This window comes from Pectinophora gossypiella, chromosome 8 (assembly GCF_024362695.1).
Source record: "Pectinophora gossypiella chromosome 8, ilPecGoss1.1, whole genome shotgun sequence".
NCBI lineage: Eukaryota > Metazoa > Arthropoda > Insecta > Lepidoptera > Gelechiidae > Pectinophora > Pectinophora gossypiella.
In genome coordinates this window covers 11,512,565-11,535,071 of record NC_065411.1, presented here as the reverse complement: position 1 = coordinate 11,535,071, position 22,507 = coordinate 11,512,565, and the positions used below count along the sequence as shown (strand labels likewise).

The window sequence follows — 22,507 nt, the reverse complement described above, 5'->3', positions numbered from 1 at the left end:
ATCGCGATCAATCAATCTCGCAAAGATAAAGAGTATTATTCCTTATTCTATAGCGAAAGGTCTAGATTGTGACACGCAAGTAGCAATGAGAAAATAGAAAATTATCTCGATACATCTGTACAACGCCATCTATATTGTTTTTAGGGAATGTAGCCTGGAAAGTCCGTCATTGTGCCTGGGTGTAATAACTAGGGTCGTTATTCATACCCAAAAACAAAGATAAATGATACCCATTATGTCTGTCTGTCTGCCTATGCCCAGCAGTGGGCGTAGATGATGATGATGATGTCTGTTATCCATAAAATTGGAAGGTTGGACGAAGGCAAATCTGTACAGCGCCATCTGTATTTTTTGGCGAACGTCGCCTGGATAGTCCTTCATTATATCTTCCACACATTATTCTCATCAAAACACCAAAATAAAGAGAAGCAATTATCGAGCAACGATTATATTTATATATGGGGAACGGAACCTGGAAGTCCCTCATTCTTTGCCCTCATTGGATACAGATACAACATACAACGGAACGGACTGTGAATTGCATCCACAGACCAAGTAGAGATGCTACGCATCAGACGGAAATGTTCTATAGTAAAAAATTGCTCTGTGGAAACTGCTCTTATAGAACATGACAGCTCTTTTTTTTTAAATTGAATTATTTGCCTTGGAAGTTAGTAGCTTTGGGTGGTAGCAATTTTAGCCTTTTTAAGCCTAAATCACCTCCCCTTTTCACCCTCGTGATAAAATCTAATTATTTTCATTTGGAATGGGAATTTGAAATGAAATAGGTAGTGCTATTTATTAATAATTTTATTTTTTAATGGATTGTTTTCTGGATCTCATGTACTCAGAGTAAATTCTTGCACAAATTGATGTCAGAGATTTTTCGTGAAAATCACACGCCTTCTTTATGTAGGGCGTCGAGGGGTGAAGTAAATGGGTGCATCTGAAATAAGAAACACAAAATCAATTAAAATAATAACCTCACAACAGCTCTAAATCGACGTAAACAAATAAACATCCTACTACGCCACACCCATACCTAGTCCATTCTGTCAAGGGCAATTTTTTTTGTGTACTATCTGTAGATAAATATGAAAAGTAAAACAATATCAAAATAATTGCCCGTAACTGGATATTTGTGTATATCATAAATATTAATCATTGATTCAAGATGTGTAAAACTTACCACTTCTACGTTTCTCTGGAACTTCAACTTTGCTGTAGGAATGGTTTTCATGCAGTCTCTTCTTGCAAAAATTGTGCTCATGAGAGACATTTTCTGAAAAGCAATAAATGTTTCAGTGAGTTGCATTCTCAGACTTCTGCCACTGTTCTTTTCACTACCAACTGTCCCAAACAGACCAACTTATCTGAGCAGAACAACAAACAGATCATCAATTGTTAATAGGATGGCAACTTAATAATAAATAATGTGGTACATTATTTTAAATAAATCTGAGGTTACTTACTGGTTCCATCGGCGTCGTGGTGTAAGCCATGTAATAAGATAATGTTAATAACAAATAATGTTGGATAAGCGTCGATGCTGAGACGAGATCTTACTCGTGGCGATGAGAAAAACCTTTTCTGTTTTTGGTAAGTTCAGGACACTTTGCAATTTTTCAGAACCAATGTGCACTCTATCCATTTTTGGAGTTCTATCTCAGATTTTTGGAAATCTATAAAAATTTACGTCCTTTCGTCTACTATCACAACTCACAACACTACACTTATGGGACATGGTGAAAGTTAGATATACAGCTACAAAAATTGAGAGGATAAGTTACGGAATTCAACTTCAACTTTATGGTTGTATGGCAACCGGTCGTCATAGAGTAGAGACAACCATTACTGCCAATGTCAAGTATAGGGATCACATTTGTCCATAGATAATGTCCATAAAAGTACTTCCAAAGGTATCACTATTTCCTGAAACAGGACAACACAACACCACATATATTATAAGCACATAAAAACAAAACAAACATCACAAGGCATGATTAATATTGGTTAAAACATAAATGATTATAACTTAATATCATACTTTTGTATGTAATTGCACAGTAATTTTATGAACGACGTGTTAGTAAATAATAATAGGGATTTCGCGTTAATGGGCCTAGGAATTTTCGAAGGAAGGATATCGTATAATGAAATAGGTCGTAAAGGGCAATTAAAAAGTATATGATCTGTGGAGCCTTCTTCAGTTTCACAGTCACACATGGGCGTGTTACGTAAGTTTAATTTAAACAGATGTAGAGGGGTGCATGTATGGCCAATGCGCAACCGACAAACAACCGAGGTGGATCGTTTATCCGCCAAGCGGTATCTAGAATACCATGTTTTGGTGGGAATCTCCGGTTGGATATCCCCATAATACCGACCTTTTAGTTGTCTAGAACGGTCCCAGTTCTTTTGCCAGGATTTATTCAGATCAGGCTTAGCCGCGCACTTGAGATCTAGTGCATAAAACTGAAAATGATCAGAGCTTCCCGATGTTGCAGCATCCTTAGCAAATGAGTCAACCACTTCGTTCCCTCTGATGCCCGTATGACTTGGAATCCAGGCAATAACTACCTCGGTGTTATTAATATAGCATTCGTACAGCATTTCTTTAATTTGGAAAATTAGCGGATGTATAGAACTAGAGATAAATAGGTTTGAATCAATGGCATAAAGGCAGCTCAAAGAATCTGAAAAAATTATAGATTTGTTAAACTTATGAACCCGAATAAATTTGACGGCCTCTAATAGGGCAATAGCTTCGCCTGTAAACACCGTGCAGACGGGAGGGCATTTAAAGCTTAAAAGGGTCGAATATTTAGGCATCCAGACAGCGGCACCGATCCGCCCATCTTCAGCCTTTGAAGCGTCTGTATACAAGTGTAGCCAGTCATTCCAATCACTATTGATTTTATCATTAAAGAGGGCATTTGCCCCAGGTGAGTCTTTCAAAATACCAAAACTCTTCAAAATATTCGGTTTAAAAAGGAGTGCTTCAAAAGGAGTCGAAAAAAGAGGATTTATGTTTGCTTGGTGAACTTTATAGTTTAAAACTTTTGATGAGATGGGGGAGATCCTTATTATTCCAGTATTGATTTTTTGGTATTATGCATGAGAGAGATTCTAGTTTTGATAGGAGAGGATGTTTATTGTATTGCACAATTTTCGAGAAAAATCTGTCTGAAAGGTACGTTCTACGGATGGATAGGGGAGGGTCACCAGCTTCTACTTGTAGAGCATTTGTAGGCGAAGATTTCATTGCTCCCAGTATAATTCTCAAGCACTGATATTGAATTTTATCCAAAGTTCTTAAAGCAGTCTTGTTGCAAGGCTCTAATATAAAAGACCCGTAGTCAAAAATTGACCTGACTATAGCGTTGTAAACTAATTTTTGGGTGTATGGATGGGATCCCCACCATACACCCGATAAACAGCGCAATATATTAATGTTCCTCTCACATTTGTCAACAATATAATTGAGATGATCTTTACCTGACATAGTCGAGTCCAAGTAAATACCTAGAAATTTTACGCCATTACTAACAGGAATTCGTTTTCCTGCGAAGGTAATATCTACATCCGGGACAGATCTTTTTCTGGTAAACACCACCACAGAACTCTTCTCTACCGATAATGATAAACCATGTTCATCAAGCCAGTTTTCTAGGTATTGAAGGGCATGGTTAAGCTTGCCGGTTGCTTCCTCTAAAGAGTCGGACGAGGCGTACAAGACCAAGTCATCCGCATACTGAAGGACATTACAAAAGGAATTAACACAGACCTCTAAGTCGTACGTATACAGGCTGTAGAGCAGAGGACTGAGTACAGAACCCTGCGGCAAGCCCCGCCAGACACGCCTCGGTTCAAGAAGGGAGCCATGGACACGAACCTGGATTGATCTCTCCATCAACAAATTACAAACGAAATAAGCTAGCCTCACGGGAATGTTCAGATTAAGGAGCTTCTCCCTGAGCACCGGAAGCAGCACACTGTCATAAGCAGCAGAGATATCCAAAAATACCCCCACCAAAAACTGGTTGTTGGAGAGAGCAATCCTGATATCAGTAGATAGGATGGCCAAACTATCTGTGGTACTCATGCCTTTACGGAAACCGAACTGGCTCTCGGCTAAAATCACCTCACTTTCCACAAACCATTCCAATCTTCTCTTAAGCATGTGTTCCATAATCTTACAAAGGGTTGATGATAGGGCAATAGGTCTAAAAGAAGTACTTTTAGAGGGGTCTTTTCCTGGTTTTAGGATTGGAATAATTATCTGCCTTTTCCAAGATTCCGGAACATACGCTGTTTCAAAGAATTTATTAATTAATAAGAGATAAAGGGTTTTGGTGTATTGGCCGGCTTTCTTTAAAAAAGAATATGGGATCCCATCCACCCCAGGGGATGAGTCCCTAAGGTATTCAAGGGCTGATCGTAGCTCGACGTTAGAAAAAGGGTTATTAAATGCATGATGAGGAAAAGAAGAAGGGTACGGCATGGGCAAGCAGTCATGATTAGGGGCCGAAAGAGGAGCTAAACTGTTAGTAAATGCGTGAATCCATCTAGAGTAATCATTAGAGTCACAATTACGAAAAGAGAAGGAGCCCCTAAAGCGTTTTATGGAACGCCACATCAAGGCAGGAGGAGTGCGAGGGGAAAGGGATTGACAAAAACGCAACCATGAAGATTTTTTCTTTTTTTTGAAAAAGCGCTTCGTCATTGCAGTAACTTTTTTTAATAGAACATAGTTCTCTGTCGTTATCATGAGGCAGTAGTTGGTTTCAGCTTCTTTGCGTCTCTGGTACATTTCAGTACATTCTGCATCCCACCAAGGGGGAGAGATCTTAGTACCAACCTTTGTCTTTTTAGCTGGGATATTGTCATCTGCAGCTTTACAGATACCTTGAACAAAAAGGCCGTATGCCTCCTCAACATTAGAGTCATTGATGGTGGGGACAGAGTGCGAATGAATATCGGCGTCAATGGAATAATTATCCCAGTTCGCACGAGGAATAATATATTTTAATAGAGGTTCAAATGGTCTGACTGAAGGAGACGGTTGATCGAAAGAAATAACAATAACATAATGATCACTACCATATTTCTCCGATAAGATTTGCCATGAGGTCATAGACCTAATGTCTGCTGAGCACATTGAAAGGTCTACAGCACTTACTCTACGATCTGGAGCAGTATAACGCGTTGGAGAACCATCGTTTAAAAGGCAAAGATTTCTGAAGTCCATCAGGTCAACCAGATCACACCCAAGGGGGTCATAATCGGGTCCACCCCATATTACATGTGAAACGTTAAAGTCTCCTACAATAATAATAGGACCAGAAAGTTGAGAAATTAATAGCTCAATATCAGAAATAGAGATTACGTTTGGATGAGGAATATAAATACAAAGTATGGAAAAATTTTGAATTTTGACTGCTACAGCATTGATTCCTACTATAGCTGGGAGAGGGATACGGTTATAAGTAATTGAGGATTTAATGAAAATGGCAGTACCAGCGTGACCATCAGTTCTGTCGTCCCGAAGACAAGAGTATCCCGGGAGCCTAAAATAGGACCCCGGTTTAAACCAGGTCTCCGAGATGGCAAAGACTGCAGGGTCATGGGAGTTAATCATATGCAAGATTTCATGCTTCTTGGGACGAAGACTCTGTGCATTCCATTGTATGATCTTGAATTTTGGTAATGACTTGGTTAAGATCCTTTAGCATGTTGGCAACGTGGTACGGTGGTGAAAAGTCATTGTATCTATTTAGAATGTTCATAAGAAGGTTCACGAGGAGGTCCAAAAGGTTGTCAGTCTTTGGGGCAGGAGAGTTGACTAAACAAACTCCGTTATTAGGGGCTGGAGGGTCCCTGTCTGCAATGAGGGCCTGATGGGTTCCAGTGTCATACCCCTGACTAGAGGGGGCTCTAGGGCGGGCTGGCTTGATCACGGTTTTTTTGTAACTGGTTTGTGACGTTACTCTGTGGCCCTCGGAATATGAAGGTTGAGAAGATGGAGCAGGGACTAACGGAGACAACATAGTTTTTGCTACATCAGCATAAGCCCGACGAACTTGGGGGACCTTGGCAGAAGCCTCAGGGAAAGAGATATTTTCTTGGGCCATTGTTATTTTAATCACTTTCTGTCGCCCGAGCTCTGGACAAGATTTGTTTGTAGCAAAATGCCTGCCCAAGCAGAGCACGCAGGAGGCATCTTCCTCTTTTACTGGACAACTATTACCAGGGTGGGGTTGGGTACAACGATAACAGCGTGGCTTACTGGATCGGCACACACCTGCAATGTGACCAAATCTGCAACAATTGTGGCATTGGATGGTAGGCAGTTCATAAATTTCTACTGGAAGGGAAGTATAGAAGCAGAATATTTTTTTTGGCAGGGTTTGTCCAGTGAAAGTGATAACTAGGGTGCCAGTAGGGACCCATTCAATATTACCATCTTTGGTAACTTTTCGGTTTAGTCTGCGCACTTTGCAAATGTGGCCACAACCCAGTGGCAGCTCAACATTCTCCACAAACTCTGAAAGGCTCCAATCGGTAGGAACGCCACGAACAATTCCCATTCTGGTCACATTGTAGGTGGGGATAATGGCAGTCAGGTTGCTTGAGACTAGCATGGGGTTTGTCACAAAATTATTCGCTGCTTCTGGAGTCAGGAACTCAACAGAGATACGATTACGTCCTGCCACCTTGACTCCAGTGCGAGCAACATCGGTTATTTTTGAGTGGGCTAGTAATTTACCAAATTGGATTGGGTTGATTGTAGTGCCAGCTTTAGGATGCGACTCTAACCGCGAAACATGTACAATAAACGGGCCGTCGTCATTTTCGGTATAGACTTTTGTTTCGTTTTCATGAGTCCATACATTTTGCAAGGAGTCGGATGGAGGAACTCTCGATTTCTTGGGAATATCACTATTTGAGTCTATGTTATCCCTACGTTTACGGCTTGGGGGCAGCGCATCGACCATTTCTGCTTCTTGGTTAGGGGGATCGCCATGTTGTGCGAGAGCACGTGGATCCGGAGGGTCCGGCGGCTCGCTAGGAATCGACGACATTGCCGTCGATTCCCAGCGTTATAAAAGCACAAACACTTACCTTTCTACTAAAGGACAACACACCACAATAAGTTAGTACACAGGGGGAATGTAAGGCAACAAAAACCACGAAATTTTGGGACAATCTCAACAACGCGTGTGAAATCCTTAACACCCAACTTGGCAGAGTTACGGAATTAAACGACTTAAATGTTGTGGAGGCACTTTGAAAATGTCATGTCGAACAAGATGGCTACTGGTCTTTTCACTATGGCATGGCAGGCGAAATAGGAAAGAAGTAAAAAGGAGGGGCGGGGTGGAACTGTCATCTTCAATATGAGCGCCCATAGACTTAATGCGAGAATGATATATGTATGAAGATAACCGCCCATGATTGCATCCTTAGTACTTGACTTGTCAAACCAACTATTCTCTATTCTCTCTCACTGAATTTGTTTTGTTTGTCTATAGTACGCTACCAAAAAGGTACTTTCTTTCGTTTTCGTTTATTTGGGTCGCAGATTTTTGGAAATTCTCCCTGAAAACAGAAGTCGATTGTGAAGAATACTCCTGAAAAAGAAAATTGTATTCGTAAGATGTTATCTTTATGAAACTTGGATGTGTAGTGTGTCACAATGAGCGGCAATTTGGAGAATGATAGATCGGTCACGGCTGGCAAAATGTATCCTATTGACTTGGCACAGAAAATAACTATTGTGAAGAGCGTCTCCAACACGGAGGTGAAGATGACGCACTTGATCCCCGGGCAGCCGAAGACTACAGCGTCTGGGCAGATCATTTCTCACACCGGCCCCGTGGGCATGATGCGTCCTGCAGCAGCAATCTTGTCGCCCAGCGTCTCTTCTCAGGTAAAAACCTCCTTGGATATATCTTGAATCATCTCATTTTCCTGCTTCTTTTGTAGGTTATTATATATTTTACCTACTCGTAATGTCATTTAGCACTTGTTATAGTATCTGTAGTTAAATTGAAACCTGATTGAAATTACCTAGCAATGTCCTTGACAAATTACTTTCTTCCTACTATAAATACCAAACACCTCGAACATTATATTGAATATCATATATAGGTTATTTCAATAATTGCAACTTCTTATCTTTTCCAGCCCCAGATGATTGTCAGTGGCTCACCAATACTGCAAGGCACTCAAATTGTCAGCCAAGGATCGCAAATGATTGGGTCAAATTCCCAGATCATATCCCAGTCTCAAATGATCAATCCAAGTTGTCAGATTTTGAGTCCAGGGACTCAAATCATAAGCCAGGGGACACAGCTGTCTGCCCAAGTATCGAACACAAGCAACACAGGTTCTAACAATGTTCAAGTGACTGTACCATCATCAGTGAGCGGCCAGGTGCTAAGCGTGGGAGGGTTAGTTAGTAGTGCCCAGGGTCTGGTGAGTGGGGCCGGCAATCTGGTGGTGAGCTCCTCAGTGCGTACTCTACCACCTAGTGTGAGAGTACTCCCACCCCAGTCACATCACTCTAATAGGCCAGGTAAAATATTTGCTTCTAAATAACTTATAAGTATTTTTTTCATATTAATATCATTCAAAAGCTATTCTTACTAGAAGTTTCTGTAATATATATATAGTTTTAAACCAATGATTAAGAAGAATATGATTATTTTTACTAATAAATAGTATTTTCCACAAACAGTGCATGTGAACGTGAATGTGAGCTCTTCAGGCGGTGTGCTGGTCAGCAAGGGCGTCACGAGTCACGTGCCGCGCGGTCTGGCTGCCGGCGCCTCGTTAGCCGTGCGCCCTGTTACACCAGCTGCCTCTGCTCAAGGTATTTACTACATAATTCCACATAAGTCTTGAAATAAAAAAATGCAAAGTTTGTAGACAATTACAGTATGTTCTGTTATTTTATGACTGCTCAACTAAACATACTGTGTAATAAGTAATTACCTATATGAACTTGAAACACAATAGGTATTTGAGTTTTTTTAAACATTTATTTTGTGAATTCTTTTAGTAATTTGTATGTTACATATTTATATGGGTTTTTTGTTTATAATATTTTAATATATAAATAAATGAAATAATATATTTTATAATATAATATGAATAAATAAATAAATTATTTATTTATGTATTTTTGCCTTAACTATTTGTCTCGTTCAACAAACTTTCACACTTATAAGTCGCACTGTACTTATTATATCTCAAATAGCTTACTTTTATTTAATACAAGAAGGAGACAATATTATAATATAACATAATCTCACAATCTCAAAAATCTCGTGGTCATATCTATATTAAACACAACATTCAGGGTTAATGACCCCAACTGGCACTACCTATCCCGATCACGGGTAATAATAAAATAGTACAGCCAGGGCAATTTCTTTTTCTTTTTTAACTAGCTTATTCTGATTCGATTTTTTAATCTGTGATCATTATAAGCGATTCAAGCTGGATTCTAACAAGTAAAACTTTATAGTCTTGGTGTTTTTATGGCTAGAGCAAATGAATGCGGCAAATGCCTATTCAGCATTTGTGTCCCACCTTAAGCCACATTATCAACAAAAAATATTGTAGTCAAAGGGAACCTAAAATTAGGAATGAGTTTGCCCATGATTTATGTTAAGATAAATATTACGTATAAATTTCCTGCGTGTATATGTATAAAGAGTATACAAACAAACAACCTACACTCAAAAAAGTGTTACTAAAAATTCCCTGGCTAGTAGGGGCATGGGCGAGCTCGGGCCGTGGTCGCGGCGCTGTCGTGTACGGGCCGCGCGCCCCGCCGCCGCGCGCGCCGCCGCCCCGCGCCGCGCCGCCCGCCGCCGCGCCCCCCCCGCACTCCGCCATCGTCACCCTACCTGCCACTACGGTGCTCACTTGTAAGTATTTTCAACATAATGGTACCGATTAACGAACTAACCTTTTCTTACGGTAAGCGAATGAGACTTAGTTTTTGAACTGGAAAATTAAGTTAGTGTCTGCCAGAATTGGCACAAATGTGCAAATATTTGTTAATAAAACTAATTTGTTAATATTTCTTCTTTAGTAAATGCAAAAGTACCAACTTGCAATAGTTTTGAATTTTAATTATTCAAATCATCTAACATTCTCCTTGTACTGAACAAGAAGTATTAAATTTTTGCAACTGTTTTCATTTTAACTTTGAATATTATTACCTCAAACTACCTTTAAACAAATCCCTCCAGCGAGTGGCGTGATCTCCGGTTCCCTGCGTGCCGTAACGCCTACACCGCGGCCCGTGACTCCGACCCCAGCGCCCACAGCGCCCCGCCCGCTGCCCCTGTTACAGAGGAACTACCAACCTGCAAAGGTATACCTTCATTATACAAAGTATGCTTCTAAATTCAATGCTTATAGATAGATATACATAACATAGCATCACGCCTGTATCCCCGAAATCTGAGGTGTATAATATTATACCTATTCCTCGTTAGCTATGTTTAAGACCCATGTAATAGGGGGAAAGCCTCCCTTACATTGGCCCTAACGGACTTTCTATGTGTCTAAACGCGGAAAAAAGAGCCCACTGCCATACCATACCATAGGGAGAAGGCCTGTTGCTGTTAACTGGGCACAATTTCATCATCATCAGCCCATTAACGTCCCCACTGCTGGGGCACGGGCCTATGGATGGATAGGGAAATCGGGCGTTAAAACATCACGCGGGCCCAGTGCGGATTGACGGTTATTAACTACTGCTAACGCAGCCAACGGCTTAACGTGCCTTCCGAAGCTCGAGATGAAAACTTTTTTTTTGTGCCCACTCATCCTATGACCGGCCTTTGCGAAAGTTGCTAAACTTCAACAATCGCAGTTCGAGCACGTTGACCGCTGCGCCACCGAGCGCCTCAATTTACCACATAATATCAATTAGCTTTTAAATAAACTCAGTTTTTAAGTGGTAAACCTTTAAAAACTAGCTACCCACACTAGCTATAGCCCATCTGTCTATATCGCTAAAGACAGCAATAATAAATCCAGAATTCCTGATTCAAAGGATAGGGCAGCAATAGAAAACAATGTATAAATACTTATTATTCCCGGCACCCAGGTGGTGGGCGTGGCAAGCGTGGGTCCCCGCGGCGTGGTGGGCAACAGTGCGCCGGCGCAGCTGTACTACGAGGTGCCGCGCGCCGCCGCGCCGCCGCCGCGCCCGCTGGCGCCCTACGCGCACGCGCACCAGCCACAAGGTGACGTGTTGGCCCCCTCAAACATTCAAATACCAATATTTTGTCTTTCTACACGGCTGCGCACGTGATTATCATTTATGATCCAAATATGAATTCGTAAAATAAATTCGACAATTATTGGTTTAGACCTGCCAACAAACCAACCTTATGTTGGTATCCTAAAACAGTACAAAAAATGTTTATTGTCACCATTGTACTTAACGTGTACCTTCCGTACAGTGAGCGTGGTAAACACCGTCCAGCCGATAGCAGAGGCCCGGCCACTGCCGGTCTCTGCCGCAAGCCTGACCGCCCTGCCTCGCCCTACCATACTACGGAAAAGAGAGACTGATGGGTAAGTACTCAGAATCACTAGTCATGTAATCATTTTAATCATCGAAAGTGTACCAATTTGTTTTGTACTGAACCTTACTGTAATGTAAATGAAACACAGTCTGAATGACAACTGACTCATTTATTAATCTATATGAGAATACCCTCAACATCTTCCTCATATACAAAATAAAACTTATAATATACTATCCAACTATACCTTTCCCTTTTATAAGCTGTTACAGTAAAATTTAGCACTTAAAAATACGTTGGTACATTTTAAACACCTACAATAAGTTGAAATTGTAATACTAATAGTGAAAAATACACTTCTCATCAAAAAAATCGAAACACCTTGCAAGTTTACGTTTTGTCAGGATTATCAGAAAAATGTGTACATTTAGGAATAAATGTTAAATGTCGTTTAATAGTGAGTAATATGAGCTTATCAAATCTTAATGTTAATGTTCTAAATTTAAATGAATTTTTCATAGGTTTCGTATTTTGTTAAATGAGTCATTTTTATTCCGTATGGAGTATAAAGGAAATGGATAAAACAACACACGTAAATGAAAAAAAAACTAAAAAACGTTTATTTAATAACTTGTATTCCCTCCCCGAGCTCTAATTACTGCTTCCATACGGTTCTTCATCGATCGGATGAGAGTCATGATCACATGCTGTGGTATATTGTCCCATTCCTCTTGGATTGCATCTTGCAGCTGGCTAAGTGTTTCTGGGGCAGAATCTCTTGCTCGAATTCGTCTCTTTAATTCATCCCACAGATGTTCAATGGGATTCATGTCCGGGCTTCTTGCTGGCCATTCCATAATAGAGATATCGACTTCGTTAAGATAATCTCGTACGACGCCCGCGGTGTGAGCCCTAGCATTGTCGTGCATGAATATGAAGCCGTTGCCAATAAAATGTGCATAGGGCATCACATGAGGCTCAAGACACTCTTCGACGTACCGATGACAGTTTAGTGCAGGCAGACGTGGCCCAGACACGAAAGCAAGCTCTGTCTTACCGTCGGCGCTGATTCCTCCCCAAACCGTCCACGAACCGCCACCATAGCTGACCTTTTCTTCAATGCAGCATTGTGCATAGCGTTCTCCGTCTCTTCTGTAGACCTTGTTCCTTCCGTCGTTACCATACAGCATAATTTTACACTCATCAGAAAAGAGAACTTTGCTCCACTGTAGGTATGACCAATTTAGGTGCTCACGTGCAAAGTTAAGGCGCGCTCTTCGATGGTCTGCAGTTAATTTCGGCCCATTTGCTGGCTTATGCGGTACCAGTCCACGATCCTTCAACCTTCTTCTAATTGTAGAGTCACTTACAGCCACCCTTCGTACAACACGAAGCCGCTGCTGCAGTTGAAAAGCGTTAAGGCGTCGATTTCTTAAAGAAGTTGTTACAATAAATCGATCATCTCGCTCAGAAGTGACCCGATTCCTGCCAGATCCTGAACGGCGCGTGAACAAACCAGTCTCCCGATAACGTTTATAGACTCTATGAACAGATGACAGGCTTAGATACAGTCTTGCAGCCACAACACGCTGACTAAGGCCAGAATCCAGCAATGCCACAACTTGGGCGGCTTCTGTGGGCGAAGTATCCATACGTTTTAGAAAAAAAACCTTTTTTCAGACGTCCCAAAGTCACAGTATTGAAATAAAAAACAAAAGGTTTAAGGATAGGCGCCAATTTTTAGTTTTTAAACGCTAAATGTACTCCAACCCTAAACACACATTTGTCTCAAAACAGTGATTCATTTCGTTTATAAGATAAACAAATGAAATTCTAATTTTGAATTTAGAATTTTAGCTTATTACTGTAATGGCCAAACTGCCAGCTATACATTTATGTATTTTTTTTCATCGTATGAATTCTTTTTTGTGTTAAATTCGGACAGAAACAATGAAAACGGAAGTGTTTCGATTTTTTTGATGAGAAGTGTAAAAGTACTTAATTTTTTGTATTGTTATTTTGTACCATTATGTAAGTATTATATAAAATATAAATAGGTACAATCTAAACACATGCAGAGTTTCGAACACAAGTTGAATATTCACTTTTTTCGGTAAGTTATCATAGGTGAATGCGTTTCTACCACACTGTTTGCAGCCTCATCAGCCGATGAGTAATCATCATCACTAGCATTGTTTATTTCTTGCTGCATAGCGCTTGCTTTGGATGTTATTTCTGGTTCACATTTTATAAGATGTCGTCGGTTTCGACGATAAATACCTCTCTTATTTTGTACAATATAAGACCTAGGGGTAGTGCTTTCTGACAATACTTGACCCCTCATTCTATTGTTCCTGTCTATAACAATAACCTTCGGCCCGGCCTCCGTGGTCCAGTGGTTGAGCGTTGGACTCACGATCCGGAGGTCCTGGGTTCGATTCCCAGTGGGGACATATCACAAAAATTACTTTGTGGTCCCTAGTTTGGTTAGGACATTACAGGCTGATCACCTGATTGTCCGACAGTAAGACGATCCGTGCTTCGGAAGGCACGTTAAGCCGTTGGTCCCGGTTACTACTTACTGTGTAAGTACGTAGTCGTTATAAATGAGTCATGTCAGGGGCCTTTGGCGGCTCAATAGTAACCCTGACACCAGGGTTGATGAGGTTAGTAATTCGCCTCAAAACCCACACGATAGAAGAAGAAGACAATAACCTTTATTTAATTTTGGCAATGCTTTACAATGTTGATCATAGTACCTTTTGCTCTTAAGCTGCTTTTCAATGAGCACATTATATTGAGTGGCAGCTACTGGGCTTGGCTTTAACACATCAGGGTGGACTGGCAATCGACACCTCAGTACACGGCCCATCAACATATGTGTCGGGGAACTTAAATTTTCTCTAGGTGTATTACGGTAACATAATAAATTCATGTAAAAGTCTGAATTACTGTTCAACGATTTTTTCAAAATAGATTTTACTGTTTGTACTGCACGTTCACTTTTTCCATTTGCTTGCGCGTAATTTGGTGAAGTAGTAATCTGTTGAAAACCCCATTCGGCAGCAAACTTTTTAAAGTCCCTGCTAGTAAATTGTGTGCCATTGTCACTAATTAATATTTCAGGAATACCATGCCTCGCAAAATTTTCCTTCATCGCATTTATCACTGACAAAGTGGTGATGTTATTCAGTTTCGTAACCTCGACAAAACCCGAAAAGTAGTCTACTATTATTAGGTAATATTTCTTTAGATGCTCGAAAATATCCGCTCCTACTTTGTTCCAAGGCAATGAAGGAATTTCAATGGGCAGCATTGGTTCCCTACTAGGCGCATGAGAATACTCCTGGCATGTCGCGCACCGCTTTACATACATTTCAATGTCCTTAGTAATACCCGGCCAAAACAACACCTGTCGCGCCCGCCTCTTGCACCGGTCAATACCTAAATGACCATCATGAATAATTGTAAGCATTTCGTTTCTCATTGAATTGGGAATCAAGACCAAATTATTTTTAAATATGACCCCATCAACGATAAATAATTCTTCTTTCATAGGCCAAAAACACTTTAAATTTTCTGTAACATCATATTTATTTGTAGGCCATCCCCTGTTAATATAATCTATTAATTGCATTAATGTGTCGTCTTTTAGTGTTTCCTTTCTAACGATGTTCAGCTTATTTTCAGACATATTTACTTGACTCATCAAAAGATTTATCTGACACTCAATCCCGCTACTTATATTGTTGTCGTCATATTTTTCGGGCAGAGGCGCTCGCGACAAGGTATCCGCTAAGTACAAATATTTACCCGGTTTATATGTAACCGACAGATCTAAACCCTGTAAGCGTAATAACATACGCTGTAAGCGTACTGGAACCGACTGCAGTGGTTTTTTGACTAAGCTTTCCAATGGCTTGTGGTCCGTCTCAACGATTACATCTTTTTTCCCGTAAATATATTGCCGGTACTTGTCACAGGCGAATACAATTGCAAGCAGTTCTTTTTCGATCTGAGCATACCTTGTTTGGGTGTCGGTGAGCATTCGGGAGGCGTATTCTACGGGGCGGCCGCCCTGCAGCAGCACCACGCCCAGCGCCACGCTGCTAGCGTCCACTGTCAGCACGACTGGCTGTGTCACGTCATACAAGGCTAACACTGGCGCCGTACTCAGTAAATGTTTGAGTTTATCTATTGCCTCTTGATGAATGGTATCCCACAACCAGCAAGAATCTTTTTTTAACAAATTAGTTAATGGATTAATGTACTCTGAATAGTTAGGTATGAATTTTGACAAATAATTCGTAGCACCTAAAAATCTTTCTAACGCCTTTTTGTCACTGGGGAGAGGCATATTAACAATAGCCTTAACTTTCGCACTATCCGGTTTCATACCGTTTTTGCTGAAGACGTGTCCTAAGTAGGTCACCTCTTCTACACATAGTTTACATTTACTTTTGTTAAACTTTAGATTGATACTCCGCGCCCTATCCAGTAACGTGCTCAAACGTTGATCGTGTTCCTGTTTCGTACGCCCCCAGCAAATTATATCGTCAATGAACGAATCTACCCCCTCTAAATTCTCTAACAATTGTTTTATTTTTGCCTGGTGCGCAATTCAATCCGAACGGTAACCGAGTAAATTGATAGCGACCGAAGGGCGTAATAAATGTACAAAGATCAGCACTCGCGTCATCTAATTTCACTGCCCAAAATCCAGAATTCGCATCTAATACAGAAAAATAGCAGGCGCCGTGAAATTTAGTTGCTATTTCCGTTATCGTCGGAAGTTGAAAGTGTGCCCGTTGAATTGCACAATTCAAGGGACGCGGGTCAAGACAGACACGCAGATCACCACTTTTTTTAGCCGCTATTACAATCGAGTTTACCCACGGAGTAGGATGAATGACCTTTCTTATCACACCTAAACGCAACATTCTATTTAATTCGTCTTGCAACTTACCACTTAGCGCAATAGGTACTTTTCGCAGCGTGCTCACTACCGGCGGTATGTTTGGATCGATAACAATATTATATTCACCTGGCAAGCAACCCAAGCCTTCAAACAAATCATCGTATTGTTTTATATATAAACCATGAACACGACGTATCAATCCCAGCTGTGAACATGCATGTCGACCAAGTACGCTTTCACAAGTAATATCCGCAATAGCAAATCTTAAATTGTATTTGTTATTTTTATGTAACCAGATTAAGTCGCACACACCTTTTAATGGAATTACGTCACCGCTATATGATTGCAACTTCATGTTGTGTTTACGTTTTAAGTGTGACTCATCAAAGCCTAACAATTTGAAGCGTTTATATGATAACACATTAATATCCGCTCCAGTGTCCAATTTAAAGTTTTCCGAACCCCCATCGCAATATAAGATTTCACGCCACTCGTCACCTACCGACCGTATTGTAGAACATGACACATTTTGAATCGTAGAAATGAAAAATAACTCACTGTCATCCTCATCGTAATCTTCGTTATCTTCTTGAACACCAATTTCGTACATTTTTTTTACGTCACGCGGCGTGTTACACATTCTCGCGTAATGCCCATAATTTTGACAAACAAAACACCTGACATTCATGGCGGGGCATGTCCCCGGTAGACACTGCATCCCGCATCCATGGCACCGTGTCCGCGCCGGGGCGACGTGGGCCCCTCGACGCGCTCGTTGCGGCCCGCGAGCGGGCGTGCTGCCGCGGGCGCCCCTGCCGCCGCCGCCGCCGCCGGCGCCTCGCTGAGCCCCCCGCGCCCGCAGCGCGTCCACCCGCGCGGTCCCCGCCGCGCTGCCGGTGCGCGCCTCGAACCGACGACTGCCGTCCGACGACACCTCGTCTGCTTCGCATACCTTAATGGCTTTCGATAATGTCAACGCATCCTCCCGTAGCAAGCGGTCCCGAACCACACTACTGCGTATGCCGCAAACCAAACGATCCCGAATCAAATCATCCTCCAACGTATCAAACTGACACTGTTTACTAAGTAGCTTAAGGGATATCACGTATTGACTAATTGATTCTCCGTCTTCTTGATCACGAGTGAAGAAATTGTATCGTGCTAACGTAATATTAGGCTTCGTTCCGAAGTATTCGTCGAATTTTTTTAGCACCTTGTTTACGTCATCGCGATCGGTGTTCTTTTCAAATGTCAATGTTTGATACACGTCGAATCCATCCGCCCCAATCAAATTAATGAGAAGGCTCGATTGCACCGCCGGCTCCTCCTTGTGCACCCCCGATGCCTTAAGGAACAATTGGAATTGCGTCTTCCATCTGCGCCATGCGTCAGCCCGACTGACGGGGCTGCCATCCAAACTGAGTTCCGAAGGCGGTCTCGCGTGTTCCATACTTTTTTATTATTACACAAATCACTTTTAACGTATAATATACTCAATTCGTAATATATTTATTTGTTTTTCACACACCGCTGCCACCATGTAATGTAAATGAAACACAGTCTGAATGACAACTGACTCATTTATTAATCTATATGAGAATACCCTCAACACTTACTGCCGAACATTTCCGGTTCCAAGTACGGTTTACAGTTATTTCGACGGTTCCCCGCGCTTAATTTTTCTTCAGAATATTTTTAAAACCTTTTTTTAGAGATAAGTTTATTGCACTGTCTGTTTCCTTTCTATTTTCCTTTAGCCTGTCCTATTGTGTACAAATAAATAAACGAAACTTTCCTTAATAATAATGTTTAATTTTCATACAACTCGCCATATCAAATTTCTTATTTAATCAATAATTTCCCAATAGCTCACCATCAAAAAACGCGAGTGTCGGCCCCCCTATTTACGGCCGAGAGGGCACAGGATGGGAGGACGTTCACGCAAGCGTGGAGGGCCGCGAGGGCTCCGGTGGATCCACCACCATGTCGGCATCGTCGTCGCCGGCGCCCGACGACGATCCTGAACCGAACAGGATCGACGATGTCTCGCCTAGGAAGAAGCCTAGAAAGCAAATGTAAGTGTTGACCTGATAAAAAAAAATGTAGACAGACAGTGTCATAAAATAACTGTTTTTTTTATTCTGGCAATATTTGTTGCGGGATTTATTTTTGGTCGATAATTAATTCTTACAATATAGATTCAATAAAGAATTTGCTATGGAATTGAGGGAATTTGTACGAAAATACCTCAAGAATATGAGCGCTCTCATTTCTTGTCCGCTAAAAAGGAAAGGAACGGATGATTGACAACTGGTAATTTTAAATTAATAATCACTTTATACACTTATTATAAAAAACAACAAGTTGTTTGTTATGTTGCACCTCAGCTGGCAACGTCGCGCGCTGTTGTGCAACGTTGCCGCACATGTTGTTGAGCGTCACGTGTTACGCGTCAATTGTTGCCCAGTGGAGACGAGACTTAAATTCATAATTACAATTTGAAAATAAGTCTAAAAGAAAAATGAGATTGATTATGTTAGAATGACTTCTATTTCTAAAATCAAATTTTTTATACTTTTTCTTAGACTTACAATCATGCTGTCTTACCACTTTCAAAAAGGAACTTGAAAGCGTATTCCTTTACTGTGCAGGTTGACGAGTGAAGTACGGCAATGCCACGAGTTCCAACCGGAAGAGCTCCCACCAACACCACCACCTGTCAACTCTCCACCGAAGAGTAAGTGCCTACTACGCCAATACGCTAGTATTAGAACTCGTAGCCTACTAGGCCATGTCTTATAACTCCTCCAGTTGAAAGACGGTTATGATTCGTTGTCTTTCAATGAATTCTTTACAGAGTTATATGATATTATTATAAGTCTTATGACGAGATTATGTCGTCAATTTACAAAAAATGCGCGTTCTTTCGTTTCTCAGTTCCGTACAAAGCTATAAATAACTTTCAGGGCCTCAACTAAGCTCGACCTACGTATGTGGTTGGCGTAGCACAGCTCTGCATTTCACGCGGCCCTCGGACGTGCGGCGAAGGGAGCCGCGCGCGAAGGACATACTCGCCATCGCCAACCAGAAACACGTCCTCACCAGCGCCGAGGGCTGGAAGGTGCATCATCTCACCGCGCAAATGGATGACCTGGTCAGTATGCACTACTCATACGATACAAGAAAAAAACGTAGTCTAAAGGTGGCGTTCCACCGAAGCGGAGCTCTCCCTAGTGGTGACTGGTTGATTCCTATACTTATTCGTTCGTCACCTCTACGCTGTAGTGGAAACCCACTGGTATTCTTAGTTTATCTGCTTTTAAGGAATTAATAAACTGCATTTGTTATCCTTTTTAATTCTTGTGGTTGGATAGATGTCAGTGTTGACGCCAAGATATTATTAATACTAAAATATTGTTTATGTTATAAATATGTTTTGTTTTAAACTGCTCTTCTCCACAGGTATCACTGGAAGCTGACGTGGGCACACAGTTATCCGGTATATTAAAAGCATTAGAAGGTGCAGGCGGCCGAGCACTCTCCGCTCTGCAGCCACACACGCATAATTTATTAGAACTTATTAAGGTAGGAGACAGAAAATAAATCTTTATGTAACATTTTTTTGTCTAATTCTCGTTCTCTCAATCGAATAATGATATTTCGTTTTTACAGGGTAACATACAAAGAAGCAAAATAGTTTGCGAAGGAATTCAAGAGGCCCGCGAAGATATACTCAGAGTATTCACGCACAGAAACTTCGTGTCCGACATCCTCACGCGACAAGCTGACAAACGGTGCTTCCGAAAACACAGATCGCAATCATAGCAAAAGGCCTAGCGGCCTACCGGCCTGCCGGCCAAAAAGAAGACTGCAAAGAAAAAAACAAGGGTTGTCAAAGAAGCCAGCCCTCAACCATGTTGTTCTAAATCGCTTAAGTGAACAGTGCCGGCATAACTTCAACCCTGGTTTGCAGTATAACAGACATTTACCTCTCGTGAAATAAACAGACATTGACATTATGATTAGTGTTTATTGTTGGCATCTGTGAACATTTTGCTAGATAATTAAGTCCTTGCTGTAAAAAATATACACTCAGATATGTTGCCAAGCTTCAATGTGTATATTGTCACAGCATGGTCTATCTTAGTTAAATAATTGTAAATATGTACATTTACGCTATGAGAATTTCTAAAGAAAAATAATTCTAGAAGGATACTGTGAATGAGTTGTGTTTAATTGGTGATTTATTTTAATAATTAAACTATTTTTTATAAGAATATATAGTTCTTTCACTGAAACGATCTTTATTTTTAATAATGATTAATTCCTGCCGCTGTCTTATACCATAGCACCAAGCCATATGCGATTGGTTCTTGGAACATTAGAAGTGAATAAATATCATTACTGTAAACGCAAAAATATTCCAGAATCGTTGTCCGTTTGCAGATATCTAGTTAAAATGTATGTAAGTTGGCAACAAAAATTGCCGTGTTCGAAAATCTACCCGACTACATAGATATGTAGTCGGGTAGATTTCTAACTAGTGCCGAGTAACAATGCTTGCTACAAATATACACTTCTCATCAAAAAAATCGAAACACCTTGCAAGTTTACGTTTTGTCAGGATTATCAGAAAAATGTGTACATTTAGGAATAAATGTTAAATGTCGTTTAATAGTGAGTAATATGAGCTTATCAAATCTTAATGTTAATGTTCTAAATTTAAATGAATTTTTCATAGGTTTCGTATTTTGTTAAATGAGTCATTTTTATTCCGTATGGAGTATAAAGGAAATGGATAAAACAACACACGTAAATGAAAAAAAAAGCTAAAAAACGTTTATTTAATAACTTGTATTCCATCCCCGAGCTCTAATTACTGCTTCCATACGGTTCTTCATCGATCGGATGAGAGTCACGATTACATGCTGTGGTATATTGTCCCATTCCTCTTGGATTGCATCTTGCAGCTGGCTAAGTGTTTCTGGGGCAGGATCTCTTGCTCGTATTCGTCTCTTTAATTCATCCCACAGATGTTCAATGGGATTCATGTCCGGGCTTCTTGCTGGCCATTCCATAATAGAGATATCGACTTCGTTAAGATAATCTCGTACGACGCCCGCGGTGTGAGCCCTAGCATTGTCGTGCATGAATATGAAGCCGTTGCCAATAAAATGTGCATAGGGCATCACATGAGGCTCGAGACACTCTTCGACGTACCGATGACAGTTTAGTGCAGGCAGACGTGGCCCAGACACGAAAGCAAGCTCTGTCTTACCGTCGGCGCTGATTCCTCCCCAAACCGTCCACGCACCGCCACCATAGCTGACCTTTTCTTCAATGCAGCATTGTGCATAGCGTTCTCCGTCTCTTCTGTAGACCTTGTTCCTTCCGTCGTTACCATACAGCATAATTTTACACTCATCAGAAAAGAGAACTTTGCTCCACTGTAGGTATGACCAATTTAGGTGCTCACGTGCAAAGTTAAGGCGCGCTCTTCGATGGTCTGCAGTTAATTTCGGCCCATTTGCTGGCTTATGCGGTACCAGTCCACGATCCACGAACAAACCAGTCTCCCGATAACGTTTATAGACTCTATGAACAGATGACAGGCTTAAATGCAGTCTTGCAGCCACAACACGCTGACTAAGGCCAGAATCCAGCAATGCCACAACTTGGGCGGCTTCTGTGGGTGAAGTATCCATACGTTTTAGAAAAAAAAACCTTTTTTCAGACGTCCCAAAGTCACAGTATTGAAATAAAAAACAAAAAGTTTAAGGATAGGCGCCAATTTTTAGTTTTTAAACGCTAAATGTACTCCAACCCTAAACACACATTTGTCTCAAAACAGTGATTCATTTCGTTTATAAGATAAACAAATGAAATTCTAATTTTGAATTTAGAATTTTCGCTTATTACTGTAATGGCCAAACTGCCAGCTATACATTTATGTATTTTTTTTCATCGTATGAATTCTTTTTTGTGTTAAATTCGGACAGAAACAATGAAAACGGAAGTGTTTCGATTTTTT

General features: G+C 40.9%; 2 protein-coding genes and 1 long non-coding RNA gene across 3 annotated transcripts in view; 2 read left to right on the top strand and 1 right to left on the bottom strand.

Annotated features, from left to right (window-relative positions):
- The window catches only part of LOC126368667 (28S ribosomal protein S23, mitochondrial), a 95,886-nt gene that overhangs the window by 69,654 nt on the left and 3,725 nt on the right, over positions 1-22,507 (top strand). The window lies entirely within an intron of this gene.
- On the bottom strand, positions 833-2,393 carry LOC126368679 (uncharacterized). The gene is made up of 4 exons (XR_007566624.1): positions 2,048-2,393; positions 1,473-1,932; positions 1,190-1,282; positions 833-946 (listed from the first exon to the last, which is right to left on the bottom strand). It is a non-coding gene; the product is annotated as an uncharacterized LOC126368679 (long non-coding RNA).
- Positions 7,482-20,774, top strand: LOC126368678 (histone deacetylase complex subunit SAP130). Its single transcript, XM_050012773.1, has 12 exons — positions 7,482-7,933; positions 8,191-8,581; positions 8,744-8,878; positions 9,783-9,941; positions 10,269-10,393; positions 11,135-11,273; positions 11,493-11,607; positions 18,345-18,551; positions 19,128-19,213; positions 19,443-19,630; positions 19,939-20,061; positions 20,149-20,774. The coding sequence occupies exons 1-12, from the start codon at positions 7,700-7,702 to the stop codon at positions 20,299-20,301; spliced, it is 2,055 nt and encodes a 684-aa protein (XP_049868730.1). The 5' UTR covers positions 7,482-7,699; the 3' UTR covers positions 20,302-20,774.